Source organism: Rattus norvegicus, chromosome 16 (genome assembly GCF_021556685.1).
Source record: "Rattus norvegicus strain SHRSP/BbbUtx chromosome 16, alternate assembly SHRSP_T2T, whole genome shotgun sequence".
NCBI classification, from domain to species: Eukaryota; Metazoa; Chordata; class Mammalia; order Rodentia; family Muridae; genus Rattus; species Rattus norvegicus.
The window spans coordinates 18,848,538-18,864,391 of record NC_141549.1 but is presented as its reverse complement, the minus strand read 5'-3'; the positions used below and the strand labels follow the sequence as shown (position 1 = coordinate 18,864,391).

The window sequence follows — 15,854 nt, the reverse complement described above, 5'->3', positions numbered from 1 at the left end:
TTCCCCAGCATTGAAAGGCTGGCTCTGCAATTCAAGTGTAGTTCTTTCCCTGAGCCTCATCTGGCACACGGGCTAAGACCACCATATCCAGGCTCCCAAGGAGACATAATAGGCTCACCAGAAGTGCTCAAAACAGCAAAAGGATAGAGGAGATAGGCAGGGGAAAGCCACAGGGTTGTGTGGTCTGCTCTCCTTGCATAGAGGCCTTGTTCTAGTAGCCCCTTGGCCAGGCAAAGTGGTTCTGGCTTGAGCCTGCTGTGCCTAGGCCAAGGTGTGTGTCAGTCTTGGCTGGAGCATCTGTGACTCATGTTGGGTATGAGCCCAGCATGGGGAGGTGGCCCAGAACATTGGCTTCACCCCATCTACCCCTCCTATGGCCATGGCTCACAGTGCATGCCCGTTTTTTTTTTTGTTTGTTTGTTTTTTTTGTTTTTTTTTTTCTGTTTCTACACAGGATCTCTCTCCATATGTAGCCCAGGCTAGCCTGGAACTCACCAACATCCATAAACTCCTTGGTGCGTGACTGCTGCACATGTCTTTGTATGCCCCACCAGGGAATGTGCCCAGGATATCTTGGAGGCTCAGCAGTTATCCCAGGTGGTGACAGGCCTCCCTCCAGACACAAGGGGGAGGGGTTGGAGAGCCATCTCTATACTCAGAGCCCTAATTTTCCTTCCATGTTGGACCATCAGGACAGCTCAGATCCTCTTGTCCCATCAGGGCCCCAGTTCCGAGTTCTAGAACCCTACATACTGCTAGGGAGTGGTCAGAACTCAGCTGAAGTCATAAAGACATTTGGGCGCCCCGGTCCCAAGGCTGGGCTATCAGGGCTGGTGGCTTCAGCTCTGGGGATAGGTGAGTGGGCTGGTGGGGGACCACACTCAGCTCTTGCTAAGAATGTCTGCGTCCTCTGGCTGTGGTAGGTAGCTAGGCCCTTAGAGATAGTATTTGGGGTCCCCCAAGCCTTGATGGTACTATCCCTTGGGCATCAACCCTGTGAGCCTGTTTTCCCTTCTCCAGCACCAAGGTAGGGTGGGCTTGCTCTGCATGACTAAGAGGGAGCCCTGTGCTCACAGCTGTCCCTAGACAACTGCCCTGGTACCCTCCATAACCTCTTCCCACCCTACAACCTTGTTTCTCCCCACTCTGTACTCTCAACAGGGTTTACATAACCTGGTGGCTTTTCTTTCTTTTTTTCTTTAAAAAGGGTCTCACGTAGCCCAGGCTACCCTTGAACTCACTATATATAGATGGGGATGACCATGAATTTCTGATCCTCCTGCTTCCACCTCCTGTGTGCTGGGCTGACAGGTATTCATCACCACCACATCCAGCTTTGTAGCCCAAGCCGTCCTGGAACTCACAACAATCCTCCTGCCTCAGATGCCAACTTGCCTCATTTTATGGGGTGCTAGAGATGGAGCTCACAATCCTTCACACACTCATCAAGGCCCTGCAACGTGAGCTCTAGCTGTGCTCACATGCCAGTTTCTGCTCCCCAGGTCCCAGGGTCCGAGCCCCACTTTCTCTGTGACATGGACATCATCTGGTATGATGACAATCACTGATTGTGAGCCTGCTGACAGCTCCTCCCAGCATACTGGGGTTGTCTAACAAGTACCCTGTACACATGAATGTTCTGGGATTTAGATAAAGATAGTTGGGGTTGCAGAGCTCACAGAATGGGGGCTCAGTTGCTGACCCTACACTGGCTCAGTGTTGAAGCCAGGGGTGTCTTGAGTGCCTGGGGGACACGGTGACCACTCCAGGACTGAGGACACCCCTGGGACCTGTCCTGAAGGAGAGGGCTGGTGGTCACCCTGGTTGACTGGAGTCAGCGAGCCAGGTTCTGCTGTGGACCCTATAGTGACCGTGGACAGGTAACCACACTTCTGGGACTCAATTTCTCTTTTTTTATTTTCATTAGATGGGGTGCCACTATGTAGATCAGGCTAGCCTTGAATTCACAGAAATCTACCTGCCTCTGCCTCCCAAGTTTGGGGATCAAAGGCATGTGTCAGCACATGCCTGACATCATGTTATTTTTTGAGACAGGGTCTCACTGGCTAATGGCTCAGGATTCATTAAGACAGAGTGAGCAGCCAGTCCCAGGGACCTTGATTTTACCTCGGCAGCACTGGCTTATAAACAGGAGGTTTCTGCTGGTGGTGGTGGTTGTTTAAGCAGGGTCTCAATGTATATCCCTGGCTTTCTTGGAAGTTACTATGTAGCCTCAGACTCACAGAGACATTGCAACATTTCTGTGTTCTCAGGCTAGTGCCGCCAACATGGCACTGTAGTTCCGAGCTCTTCCCAAGCTCTGCCTGTTTGCTCTCTTAGTCACCGAGAGACCTTTTAGAGTTCCTTGTACTGCTGGCATGCTGGTGAACATGGGGCTTGAGGGAGGGCTCAGGGCTGTTCTTAAGGAGGATCTGAATGGAGGCTGGGGATTTAGCTCAGTGGTAGAGCGCTTACCTAGGAAGCGCAAGGCCCTGGGTTCGGTCCCCAGCTCCGAAAAAAAGAACCGGAAAAAAAAAAAAAAAAAAAAAGGAGGATCTGAATGGTTTCCAGCATCCACAGGCTCACTGCATCTGTAATCACATCTCTAGGAGCCATCCTCAGTCTTCTGGGAACACACAGTAGTGTCTTCCTCTTGTGTGCACACAGCAGTGTCTCCTCCTGCACACAGCAGTGTCTCCTCCTGCATGCACACAGCAGTGTCTCCTCCTGCATGCACACAGCAGTGTCTCCTCCTGCATGCACACAGCAGTGTCTCCTCCTGCCTGCACACAGCAGTGTCCTCCTCCTGCCTGCACACAGCAGTGTCTCCTCCTGCCTGCACACAGCAGTGTCTCCTCCTGCCTGCACACAGCAGTGTTTCCTCCTGCATGCACACAGCAGTGCTCTCCTCACTGTGCTCTATTGGATCCCATGCATGAAAGCATCTGGGAAGGGAAGGATCTGTCTGGCTTATACTTCCACACCCATCCACGGACGTCAGGACAGCAGGACAGAAACTCACGCAGGGCGGGAACCTGGAGGCAGGAGCTGATGCAGAGGAGGGTGCTACTAATGGCTGCTCCCCATAGTTTGCTCAGCCTTATTTTCTTGTTTTTTGAGACAGGGTCTCTGTGTGCCTTAGTTGTCCTGGAACTAACTGTAGACCAGGCTGGCCTCCACCACTTGGCTTACAGGCTAATCATATGAAGGCATTTTCTTAATTGAGTTTCCCTACTGTCTGATGACTAGCCTGTGTCAAGTTGACATAAAACTAGCCAGAAGAGACATATAAATAACACTAAAAATAATGTTTAGGTCTGGAGAGATGGCTCAGCGGTCAAGAACACTGGCTGCTCTTCCAGAGGTCCTAAGTTCAAATTCCAGCAACCACATGGTGGCTCACAACCATCTGTAATGGGATCTGATGCCCTCCTCTTGTGTGTCTGAAGACAGCTACACTGTACTGTATATAATAAATAAACCTTTTTAAAAAATAATGTTTAATGAAACCCAATGATAAAATGGGCTGGAGAGAAGGCTCAGCAATTAAGAGCACCAACTGCTCTTCCAGAGGTTCAGTTCCCAGCACCCACATGAGGTGGCTTAGAATTAGCACCCACTCATTCTTCTGGCTTCCACAGGCACTGTACCACACCCAGTGCACAGACATGCACACAGGAAAAAATACTCAAACAGGTGAAATGAATTGTAAAAGCTAAAGTAACAACCAAGGCAGGGTGACAGGATGCTCTCAGTCAGGAAGACCAGCTCGGATCCCAGCACCCACAAAACGACCTGAGAGATTGTCCACACCTGTGACCATAGCGTGCACTCACATCGCACACATATACACCTACCAATGCACACAGAAAACAATATTTTCTAAAAGGTATAGGCAGACGTGGTGACTCACACCTTTAATTCCAGCGCTAAGGAGAGAGAGGCAGGTGGATCTTGGTGAGTTCCAGGCCAGCCTGGTCTACATAGAGACAGGCTGTCTTAAAAAAAAAAAAAAATTAAAGCAGTCCAATTCTGACTGTGGATTACTCTGTCTCTCTCTTTTTTTTTTTTTTATTCTTTTTTTCGGAGCTGGGGACTGAACCCAGAGCCTTGCGCTTCCTAGGCAAGCGCTCTACCACTGAGCTAAATCCCCAACCCCACTCTGTCTCTTTAATACTGCCAGTTTTTGCCTTACGTGTTTGGTAGTTGTGTTATTAGGTTCGGATGCGTTTGTGGTTGTCCAAGTGTATCTTCTGTGGATACAAGGCGTAAGTCCCTGAGACTGGAACATAGCCATGACAGTCCCATGACAGTGGCCTACAATTCTTGTCTCTACTCAGTTACGTCCAACACAACCAGATCTTCGTGTTTAAAGTGTGTCTGGCAGTAAAATTAAGTTAGGATCATTTGTCTGACATTTATCTATGTGGACAGGGTCTTATTCCATAGACCAGGCTGGCCTTGAACTCACAGATCCATCTGCCTCTGCCTCCTGAGTGCTGGGGTTAAGTGGGTGCTACCAGGACTGGTCTAGATTTTGTCGTCGTTGTTTTGTTTTTACATATGTGGGTGCTTTACCTGCTGCATGTGTGCCTGAGCACCATGAGTGTGCCTGCTGAGGCCAGCTAAGGGGTCAGATCTGCTGAGTCAGGGACTGTTGTGAATTGTGTGAACCGAATCCGGGTCCTTTGCAAGAGCTACAAGTGCTGTTAACCATGGGGCCACCCTAGCCCTGGCCTAACTCTTTTAATCGACATGTAAGTTTGTGTGTGGAGGGTGGATGCACTAGGTGTCCATGCAGAGGCAGAAGGTAACAGCAGCAGTTGGTTCACTGCTCCCACTGGCTGGGCTCAGGGGACAACCTGTACCATCCGCCTTGGCCCCAGTCACTCCTCACACAGAGCCTCCTTGGAGCTCCCTGAGTCTCGCTGAATAGGGTGCTGAGTGGATGCGCCCTGGGTGTGTTCTTTCTGGCTCTTACCCTTCTAGACAATGCAGACATAGACACCCTCTGCTCTCCAATCCTACATGCATCCTGGGGCCCTCCCCTTACACTCATTTTCCCAGGCCCCTCCTGTCGGGTGTCCTCTATCCTGCCTCCTCCTTCCCCTGTCCTGACTCTTCCCTCTGCTCTCCCTTGCTTCATCCTCCCTGTGCCCTCTCAGCTCTGTCCTCCCCCGGCCTAGTCCACAGTCCCACTCCTGTTGGTATTTCTAACAGAACCAGCCCAGAGCGCTGCTGTGTACATTTCTTGGAATGAAGAACTGAAGACAGCCTCCCCTTACAGGCTGGCTTCCAAGATTACACCTTCTTCTGCTCCTTTTCCAACTCTATGACCCTCCAAGGTAAGGAGATCGCTGGGTCAGGGCTTGACTGGGCCTGCCTTGAGGAGCACTTCTGCCATGCATATAGGTCCTGCCCAGGTTACCGGGCTGCGGGCTGCTGGGTGGTTGTGTCCCTGCTCTCTGCACCTGCTGTCACACAGAAACCACAGGTATCCCTGGATTCCATGTTCTTCATGCACAGTACCTCATCCATTCACAGTGTATGGACTGCCACGGGCCTGGTACTACTCCCTCATCCCTCTCTCCCACTCACCACCTCTCTGCTCTTCGCCAACTCCTCTCCCACCTCTCCACATATATCCAACCATCCATGCACCCACTGTCTCCTTACCCATCTCCACCCACCGCCCATCTGTGCGAGTCCCTACCTTCCCATCTCTCTCCCCTCCCCATACACCTACCAAACCTCATCCTTCACCCCTCCCCCCCAGACTTCTCTGGCCGGCTCAGGAATGGCAGCAATGCAGCCTGCAGCTCAGCTCCAGTTCCAGAACCTCATGTCACCAAGCAGGCCATGTCTCCCTCAGCCTACCCCCATTCACCAAGAGAAAGTGGCCAAGCTACGTCCTCAGATCCAGAATGACTCCTATCCGCCCAAGGAGCTGACAGTGTTAGCGTCACAGGAAGTGCCCCGCCTGCGGGCGGTGGTGGAGAGCCAGGCCTTCAGGAACATCCTGGTAGATGAGATGGACATGATGGTCTCACGGGCAGCCACTGTCATCCAAGCCAACTGGAAGGGCTACCGGCTGCGGCAGAAACTCATCTCCCAGATGACAGCAGCCAAGGCCATCCAGGAGGCCTGGCGACGCTTCAGCACCCGCAGGCTGATGCACTCCAACAAGCTGACGGCTAAGAAAGCTAAGAGGGAGGATGATGGGGACATCCCTTACCACCAGCCACAGCAGGTGCGCTTTCATGCCCCAGAGGACCAGTCACCACTCATGGTGACTAAAGAGACTCAGTTCCCATCATCTGACAACCTGGTCTCCTCACAAGCCACAGCAGGCCCCTGTGCTAGCAGAGTCCCCAGAGGTGGCCTCGACAGACACACAGGTCCCAAGCATCAGCCCTGCATGTTGACCAAGACTTTTCAGAGCTCTTGTCTCATGAGACACTTGGAGGGGGACAGTGTGAAGATCAGGCATGTGGCTTCCAAGACCATCAAAGTGGGGACCCTAGAGCCAGCAGCAACAGGGAGATATGGCCAGGCCATTCATGGATCCCTGAAGACCCAGACCCAGACCCACACAGAAACAGATGTTCCCAAGGTCCCACTGCATATATATCAAATCAACAAGGTCCCTACCAAGGTGTGTCCAGCGGCTGCTGCTGCCCCCAAATCCCCAGCCACAATGTCTACAGCACCAAAGAGTGCACCACAGACACGCCCCTCATCCCCAGCAACAGTCACGACAGTCACGACAGTCACGAAGATGCCAGCTCCAACCAGCCCAACCTCTCCGATGATCAGGCCCTTGGTTCCTGTGCCACCCAACTCTTCACTCTCTAGTACTACACCGCAGATGCAGGTTCGTTCCATGGTCCCTGGGGTCAGGGCACAGCCCCCAGTGTCTGCTGTGTCCCCTACAATCAAGGCCTTACCACGCTTAGGAACTTTTGTCACCAAGGCCCCACTGCAAACTGGCCCTGGGTTCGCAGTGACAAAGAACTTAATTCAGACACGCCCGGTGACCAGAAGCCAAGCTCAGACATGCGCAGTGTCCACTCCATCCAAAACCTGCCAGTCAAGCCCCACGGTCAAGCCTTCACCCCAGACACGCCTGGCAGCCATGATAACCAAGACCCCAGCTCAATTACGATCCGTAGCTGCTGTCTTCCGGACCCTGTGTGGTGGCTCAACTGAGGCGGCGGTACCCTCAAGTCCCAAGAGTTCATCTCAAAGTCCGGTGATTGCCGGTAACACTGCATCCCAGGTCCACTTAACTAACCCAAAGGCCAAGGTCACCGTGAGCACCAAGCAGACCCCCGCCGTTGTCAAGGTGGCCTCTCAGTCGTACTTGGCCGAGGGGAAGGGCAGGTGCGGGCCCCAGGGAAATCTAGACATTATTCCTAAGCCTCCTCCAGCCAAGTCGCCACTGGAAGTAGAAAAGATGAAGCCTTGTCCTGCAAGGGCCTCCAAGAAGGAAGCAGCTCTCAAGACCAACACAACCATTGCAACCAGGGCTCAGTCTTGGACAAAAGTGATGGAAGACAGGAGTAAGGCCCTGACTCAGATCGAGCAGAGGGCAGAGATTGTTAAGGTTCACTTCAGGGTGTACATGCCCGAGGAGATAACTGTGACCCTGTCCCAGGCCCAGCTGGCTGTGCCCCTGACCAAGACCTGCCCCCAAACCCGGCCATCCCCCTGCCATGCCCGAACTCTGTTGGCCTCACCCTGCTGTAAAGCTCTGTCCCAGTCTTGCACACCATCCAGGCTGGCCCCAGGCACACCTGAAGGACGGCGTCCACCTGTAGGTCTCTCTGCCTCTCTATCCTCCTCGCCACTGGCTGCACACCTGATGTCCCTCACAGCCCAGCTCCAACCTGCCGGTGAACAGGCCAGATCTGTGTCTCGAGATCATCCGACCACGTCACGTCCAACCTCGGCTTGCCCGCAGTCACGCTCCTCTGGGATGACCTCAGTCCCTCCTGAGGTATACCCACACACATATTCACACATCTCTGCTCCCCAGCACCCCATGGCCTCTATCCTGACAAAAAACTCCTCTCAGCTGCGTCCACCTGCTGAGCATGTCAAGACCATGAACGCTAAAACCGCCAAGGCAGCATGCCAGGTCTGTCCATCCGCTAAGCTTAACAAGGCCCCGTCCCTGGCCCAGCTCATTACGTGTCTGGCTAAGGTTCCATCCCAGGCCCAGATAGCCACGGAAACAGCCAAGTGCCTCTTGACTGCCCACCCTCCCACTGACCTTAGTAGCAAGACCCAGTCGCAGACATTCCTGAGCACTTCCAAGGCATCTGTCCAGTTGTGGCAACATTTGGGGACACTTAGCACCGGACCCCGTGCCAAGCCAGATGACAGGAGTGTAGCCCAGCCCCAGCCCCATAGCCATGCACCAAACAAGACCGTGCAGAACTCTCGTTCAGTGGCCACAGATCCCCAAGGCATGCTGGTACCTCTGATGACACCCAGTGGACACCCTGTGTGCAATGCAGAATCCTGGGGTGACAGTGGACGGCCACGGACCCCACCTCCATCCCCTATGCCCAACCAGGCAGTGTCATGCCACGAAGACCTGGCAGCATCCATCGCATCTCTATGTGCAGACTTGGTGGCCATGCTGGGCTCCCCTGAGGACCTGCGGGCACTCCTGGTCAAGACACTTTCTCAGGGGGAAGTAAGGACAGCATTGAGCCAGGCCCTGTCCCGGGAGGTCCTGGGACCATCTGTGGTCAAGGCCATGCCTCAAGGCATGCTGGGAATGGCACTGATGAAGGCACTGTCATGGGGTGAATTGGGCATCTCCCTGTCCCGGGCCCTGTCTCGTGGTGAGCTGCGTCCAGAACTCAGCAAGGCCACACAGGGAAAGCTGGCCGAGGTCCTGTGCAAAGCCTTGACAGAAGACGAGAGGGCCACACTCAGCCAGGCACTGTGCCAGGGTGAGCTGGGTGCTGTCTTCACTCAGTCCTTGGCCCAAATGGCCCAGAGGACAGGTGCCTTCCTCCCTAAGGCCTCCTCAAAAACAGTGGGGAGTCGGATGACCACAGCGCCTGCCCCAATGGAGGTGACTTGCAGCGGGAGTCTGTCGGTGGCGTGGGGACCTACGATGGGTCCTGTAGGAGCACGGTGTAGCAAGGTCAGGCCACCATGGGAGGGCTTGCCCTGGGAACAACCTGATGGGATCCCGTGGGACAAAAGTGTTGGGATCACATTGGAAGGGTCACCCTGCTCGCCGCAGTCCCTCATAGGCTCCTTTTCCGGAGGGACGGTCACCAGCACTTACTGCTGTCCCCTACTCAAAATGCCCACACTGTCGAGGGAGGTAGGTTCAGTCCTTTATTCTGGTCTATACCTGAGGTCGTTGGATCTTGACTCCATGGCATGTGGTGAGGGTCCCCATGTTCCCAAACGACCTTCCCAGCCACCACCCCCTGGTCTATGGCAGCCACTTGTTGCCAACGGTGTAGGTCCAAGCAGTAACCAACCATCCGTGACCAGTAATAGCCCAGTCCCAAGCTCCCACCAGCCATCTGTGGCCAGCAGGGTACCCTACCCAGGGTCGTCGTACCGAGAGGGCAACGTGGTAGCCAGCAAGCCCTCAGGTCGCATGGGTGACGGGAACTCCCCCACGTCCCTGTGGCCCTCTACCACTTGTCAGAGCAATGTGTGTCAGTGTCCAACCCAGGGGATACACAAGAAGTCTCCCTGTAGCTATTGCTCTTCCCTAATCAGGAGTCACAGCTCATTGCCCAAGGAGACTTGTAAGCAGATTCTGCTGTCGGGTCCCAATCGAGTATTGTCACCACCGGGCAGTAAGGAAATGGCCACTATTGTCAGGAACGTGGCAGACGAACAGGGTAGTGATCAGCCGTCACCTGTACTCCTCAATCCTAAGTCGCAAACCGCCTCCAACAGGTCCACCCCCAAACTGGAGAAGCGCCCTCAAGTGCCTTTAACCCCCCCATTTCATGCCCAGACCACTGGCCAGCACAAGTCCCTTCTGGATGAGTTACTGGCCAAGATCCCACAGCACCCACAGATCGTGTTAGCCAAGAGCTATCCCAGGACCCACTGCCAAGACAGCTGTGACTCTCAGAGCTCCCTGAAGAGCAGCCCCTCAGACAAGCCCTCCGTACCATCTAGCTTACCACCTTCAGGAGTTCTGGAATGCAGCAAGGAGGGTGATATGCAGGACTCCCAGCCAATGGCGAATGAGATCAGAGAGGCGAGGTACAGGCTCCAGGGGCAGCTGGAGAGAACATGTCCACCCAGTCTTCAGCACACACTCCCCAAGTCCCAACGTCCCCCTCTGGGACTTGGGCCCTTCCTCTCTAGCAGCAGCCTGGCCTCAAATGTCCACTGGGACTCTGACAGTGCGTCTGACTATAGTACTGGGGACCTGACTGAGGCGCTCTGCCAGAACACAGCTACACCCTGGCATAAGAAGGATCAGGTTCGTGCCAGAGACCGGAAGCCAAGTGGGGTCACCTGTCTGGATCCTGTCTTACCCAAGGACACGCGGACTCAGAGGGGAGCCCCAAGCCCTGGCCAGGCACGCAAGGCCAGCGAGGGATCTCAGCGCCTGAGCCAACCATTAGAGGCCAAGGGGCTGTCTCCAAGCTCACCTCACCCTGCAGGGTCCAAGAGTGTGTCTCCAGGCCTGGCTCAGTCATCCCCGGGCCGTGGGGTGACCCTGAGCCTGGCTCAGCCATCCCCGGGCCGTGGGGTGACCCCAAGGCTGGCTCAGCCATCCACAGGCCCTGGGGTGGCCTCAAGCCTGGCTCAACCATCCACAGGCCCTGGGGTGGCCCCAAGCCTGGCTCAGCCATCCCCGGGCTGTGGGGTGACCCCAAGGCTGGCTCAGCCATCCACAGGCCCTGGGGTGGCCTCAAGCCTGGCTCAGCCATCCACCAGCCCTGGGGTGGCCCCAAGCCTGGCCCATCCATCTGTGGCTACCAGGGTGTCCCCAGCTTTAGCCCAGCCATCCATAGACACTGGGTTGTTTCCAGGCCTTACAGAACCGTTGATATATTATGGGTCACCTACAAATTTTAGTCAACCATTTGTGTATGCTGGAGGGTCCCCAATCTATACCCAGAAACATGTGGCCTCTAGTGCACCATCGAACTTTACGCAGACATCTGCTACTGGTGTGGTGACCTTAAACAGCCAGTCAGTAAGCATTGGGGCAACTTCAGGCCAGGCCCAGCCATCTGCCGCTATCCACGGAGCCCCCCGGCCCACTCAGTCACCTCTGAGTAGCTGGCCACCACCCGGCGGCTCCTCCATGCCCACACAGGTTGCAGGGCATCCAGACTCAGTCCAGACATCTGTAGCCCCCGGGATGTTTCCAGGCTTTTTCCAACCATTCCCGGCCTACAGCGTGCCTTCACATTTCACTCAACCTTATATGGCCACGGTTGTAACCCCCAACTATGTGCAGCCATGTGTGTCCCACGGCATGTCACCAGGCCTAGCCCAGGCTTTCGTGGTCAGTGTTAGGTCCCCAACGCTGGCCCATGTGTCTGTGGCCAACAGGGCATCTCCAAACCACAGTCAGCCAACCACAGCCAGCACTGTGGTCCCTGGGGTGCTCAAGGTGCCTCTGTCCAACAGGGTACCCCCCAACCTCAACTCCCCGTTTCTGGCTCCCAGAATGTACCCTGATCTCTCAAATGCACCTGCGGCCACCTTGGGAACCCTGAGCCTGTTGCCGCCCACTGTGGTATGCGGTGTGGGTCGTGGGGTGAGCAAACCAGCTTTCAGCCCACAGCAGCACACACTGCTGGACAGCAGCACAACTCAAAGCCAGCCCTCCATGCCCAACCAAGGGGGGCTGCAGCCATGTGTGAAGAGTACACCAGGCCAGCCATCTTTGGGCATCTGCAGCAGCTCAGGTGGAAACCTCCCTCAGGGCTCCACAGTTCACTCTGAGCCGACCCAGGCCAACAAGGGGCCCCCAAGTCCTATGGTTCAGACCATGCATGGCCACCCTTCTGTGGCTCCTGTCGAGGACAATGGCCTGGCCATAGGGACCAGTGTTCCATGCCAGGCTTTGTTCAGGGGCATAGCCCCAGGGATTCCCCAGGGGCCTCTGACTACTGGACTGTTCTTAAGTGTGTGTCAGGGGGCCAACCCACCCCCCATGGCTGCCTGGGCCTCGCCTGCAGATATCCACTGGACTCAGAATCAGGCGGCCATGGCCGCAGGTGTGGGCCAGAGCCCATGCCCAGCCACGGTGCCCACGATGCAGGTCCCACCTGAGCTCTTCCCAAACCAGCTGGCCACCAGCATCCCTCAGCCCTGTGCCACTCTCCCTATTGCATTAGACCCCCAGCTCTTCTCGATGGCCACTATGGTTCCACCCAGTTACCAATACGTAGGTATGATCATTGCAGATGCAGCAGGTGCTGTGGGCGGGACTTTGCCCCAGGCTTCTGTAGATGGAAAGGTGTCTTCAGCCCCGGCCCCCAAGCCTGTGTTTGAAAGCAAAACTCCGAACCTTCCTCAAGTGTCTATGACCAGGGGTGTAGGCAGGAGTGTCCCTGCTGAGTTCATGGCAGATGGCGTAACCCAGAAAGTGCCCCCGGAGTCCATGGTGGATGGCTTGGTTCAGAGTGTACCTCCTGAGTCCAAGGCAGAGGGTGTGGCCCAGAATGTTTCCCCAGAGTCCACTGTAGGTATCAGGACCCAGAACCTACTGACAAAATCAGTGATTAGTGGTGAGGGTCAGAGCTCCCATGGAGATGCTGGGGCCAGTGATGTGGCCCTTGGCCAACCTCCATGTCCTGTGGCTAGCAATAAGGCCCCTAGTCACCCTCAAAAGATTGATGGCAGTAGGGAGAAGTTGAGCCCAGCTATCGAACCCTCACCAAACTCCCATTGTCCAAGCCCGTGGTCGAGTTTTGTGGCCAGCAGGCCAAGTAACCTGGTCCCAGGGGGGTCCATGCTGGTAGGGATCTGTCCACGTCCTTTTCAGGTGACACAGTACAAGGAAGCTTCCCAGGTCTCCTTCCTGACACCTTCTGTCACCAAGCTGGCCAATGATTGCACACCAGCAACTCAGAAATTGGCTGAAGACCCACAACACCCACCCTCACAGATTAGCCAAGACCCTGGGCAGACAAAGCTTGTAGGTGTTGGTGACCTGACCTTGCCAAAGCCAGGACAAATGGCTAAAACCACGTCCTCAACCGTGACACCTAGCACAGACTCTGTCAAACCTGAGGGCATTCAGACTGAGTCAAAACTGGGGGCATCACAGACAGGCCTTGGTGCCACAGGAAGAGAGAGACGTGGGCATATACCTCTGGCAGCAGAAAATGTTCCCAAAGACCAAACATTCTCAAAGACCCTGTCTAACAAGGAGGTTCCTAAACAAGTCCAGAGTTTAGGTAAGCACCCCACAGTCAGTAGCAATACTGTTCAGCCCTTAGCCTCAGAAAGCAAGAGTGATCTCCCCAGCCTCCACTCTGGTCCCAGGATCCCGAGCCGGCAGGAGACCCCTGTGGACAATTCGAGCCAACCTCTGGCTTATAATGTCTCAGTGGCACCACAGCTGAGTACAGGCAGAGCTGGGACAGCCGAGCTGCCTCTAGGGCTAGAGGGGGCCAAGCCTGGAAACCCCAGGGCTGTCCAGAGCTCAGAAGGGACAAACTCAGCACCCCCGCCTAAAATCGGGGCATCAAGTGCCTCCCAGATTGGAGAACCTCAGAGCCACACGAAGAGGGACCACCAAGAGTCCCTCACTGCTAGAAAGTTCTACCAATCCAGTCAAGGCAACTTTGTCTCAGAACTTCTAGAAGGTTCCATGGACAGATTGCTCCCCTTTAGTTATCCACTCAAGCCAGTGTCTCGGGCCTCATCGGACAGTCACAGGGAGCCCTCAGGGGCTTCCACAGTGGGTGTCATGCCCATCATCCACGTGGGGGTTGTGAGGGGACAGAAGACATCCTCAGGAGGCCGGAGGGTGTCTCTGGTCCATGAGCCATCATCAGATGACCCCCAGAGACCCCTTCTTGATGAGTCTGCTAAGGATGCCAGGCAGGCTGGCCAGCCAAGAACAGTGCTAAGCCTGACCACACACCTCGATCAAAGGCCCCCTTCTGCCAGAGGCCCCAGAGTTAGCTATGATAAGGGTTCCCTGGTCCCAACCATGTCCCATGGCCAAAATATTGAGTCCATCAACAGTTCTGTCACTGGCTATGATGGGAGATCACAAATGATGGGAGGTGTGGCTGCACCTCCCAGCCAAAAACATGAAGAGGTCAGAGTCCCTAAAACTAGTTTTGATGAGGGCTCTCGAAAAGTCACCACCACGCACTATGGCCACAGACTTCACCATATCACAGTGCGCAAAACCACCCTTGATGGGAGTTCCCAGGGCCCCAGAACCATGCCCCTGAACCACAGACCCCATCTCGTTACATACCCTAAAACTGGCCATAATACGATGTCCCCACCCCCCACTGTACCCCAGGGCCCTGTGGATGCCGGCCTGGCTGCTGGCCAGTCATGGAATTCCAAAGTCCCCAACGTATCGGTCAGAGCCACAGCACATGCTGGGGCACCTCCAGGCATATGGCCCAGCAGGGGCCACAAGCCATGGGACCCCTCTGGTGCAGAGGCAGCGCTGGACCGCAAGCCTTCAGCTGAGCTGCTGATGTCAGTACAAGCTATGGAGAAAGTTGTCGTCCAGGCCGTTGTCACCATCCAAGCTTGCACTCGTGGCTACCTGGTGCGCCGTACTGTGAAAGTGTGGCATCAATGGGCCACCATCATCCAAGCTACGTGGCGTGGTTACCGTGTACGTCGGAATCTGGAAAGGCTGTTCAGAGCCACCACCATCATCCAGGCTGCCTGGCGTGGCTATTCCATTCGCCGGGCCCGGACTCGCCATATCCTGCTTCCTACTGCGTGGCCAGAGCACGGTGGCAGAACCCAGGGAAACTTGGACAGCAGAAGCAGCTCAGAGCACCGATGCTTCCTATCCTGTCAGCCAGATGTCTGCAGTGTCTGCCAATCCCTGGGTCCCCCAGTAGAGAGTCCACCCAGCGTTGTGATGCTTGTGGGGTCCCAGCCACGCACTTGTCACGTGTGTGGCCACACGCTGTCCACGCGCGTGGTGCAGGGCTTTGGCCAGGGCGCCTCAGTCCACTCCGTCTCTCGATGGACCTCAGCATCCCAGCAGAGCACTCTTAGCCAGCAGCACAGAGCGTGCACCATCATCCAGGCAGCCTGGAAGGGCTACAGGACCCGCCGGCAGCTCCGTCAGCAGCAGTCTGCAGCCAAGATGGTTCAGGCCATGTGGAGGGGACATTATACTCGAAGCTGCCTCACCACGGATGCACTCCTGGGAACAGGAGGCCCGTGGAGCATCTCCAGGGACATTTCACGCCGTACCTCAAGGGCTTACTCTTTGCATTGGCCTGGCGTCTAGGCCCCTCCCTGGCTGTGGGCAAGAGACACCATCATGGCCACGTGGCCCCATGAGTCTTGTGAATAAAGCATGCTACAGCCTGATTTTGGTCATATGTCTTGAGTTAGGGAGGGACAAGGGGAATTCTATATCGTGCCAGCAGCAAGGAGTTCCAGTGTCTCCAGCCCAATTATTTTTCAGGGGCCACAGGGTGCTAGCATGAAATCCTGTGTGTCACATGGCTAATGACTTCTAGAATGTCCCATCTGGGGCCACTGAGATGACACCATTGGTAAAGATGCTACTAAGCCTGTGTATTTGATCACTGGGACTCACATGATGGGCAGAGCTGACTTACCTGACCTCCCTGAACACACACACACACACACACACACACACACACACACAC

General features: G+C 55.2%; 1 protein-coding gene across 6 annotated transcripts; it reads left to right on the top strand.

Annotated features, from left to right (window-relative positions):
• Window positions 1-749: 749 nt before the first annotated feature.
• Window positions 750-15,549, top strand: Iqcn (IQ motif containing N). 6 transcript variants are annotated; one of them, XM_087587309.1, is made up of 4 exons: window positions 750-855; window positions 5,221-5,345; window positions 5,777-7,999; window positions 14,507-15,549. In XM_087587309.1, the coding sequence occupies exons 3-4, from the start codon at window positions 5,798-5,800 to the stop codon at window positions 15,464-15,466; spliced, it is 3,162 nt and encodes a 1,053-aa protein (XP_087443435.1). In that variant the 5' UTR covers window positions 750-855; window positions 5,221-5,345; window positions 5,777-5,797; the 3' UTR covers window positions 15,467-15,549.
• Window positions 15,550-15,854: the final 305 nt, after the last annotated feature.

Excerpts from the sequence above, each read along its gene's own strand:
- Iqcn (XM_087587306.1), top strand. The coding sequence starts at position 5,798 with ATGGCAGCAATGCAGCCTGCAGCTCAGCTCCAGTTCCAGAACCTCATG. Across the intron at positions 9,164-14,506 it reads TAGGAGCACGGTGTAGCAAG|GGCCCTGTGGATGCCGGCCT; the intron begins GTCAGGCCACCA and ends ACTGTACCCCAG.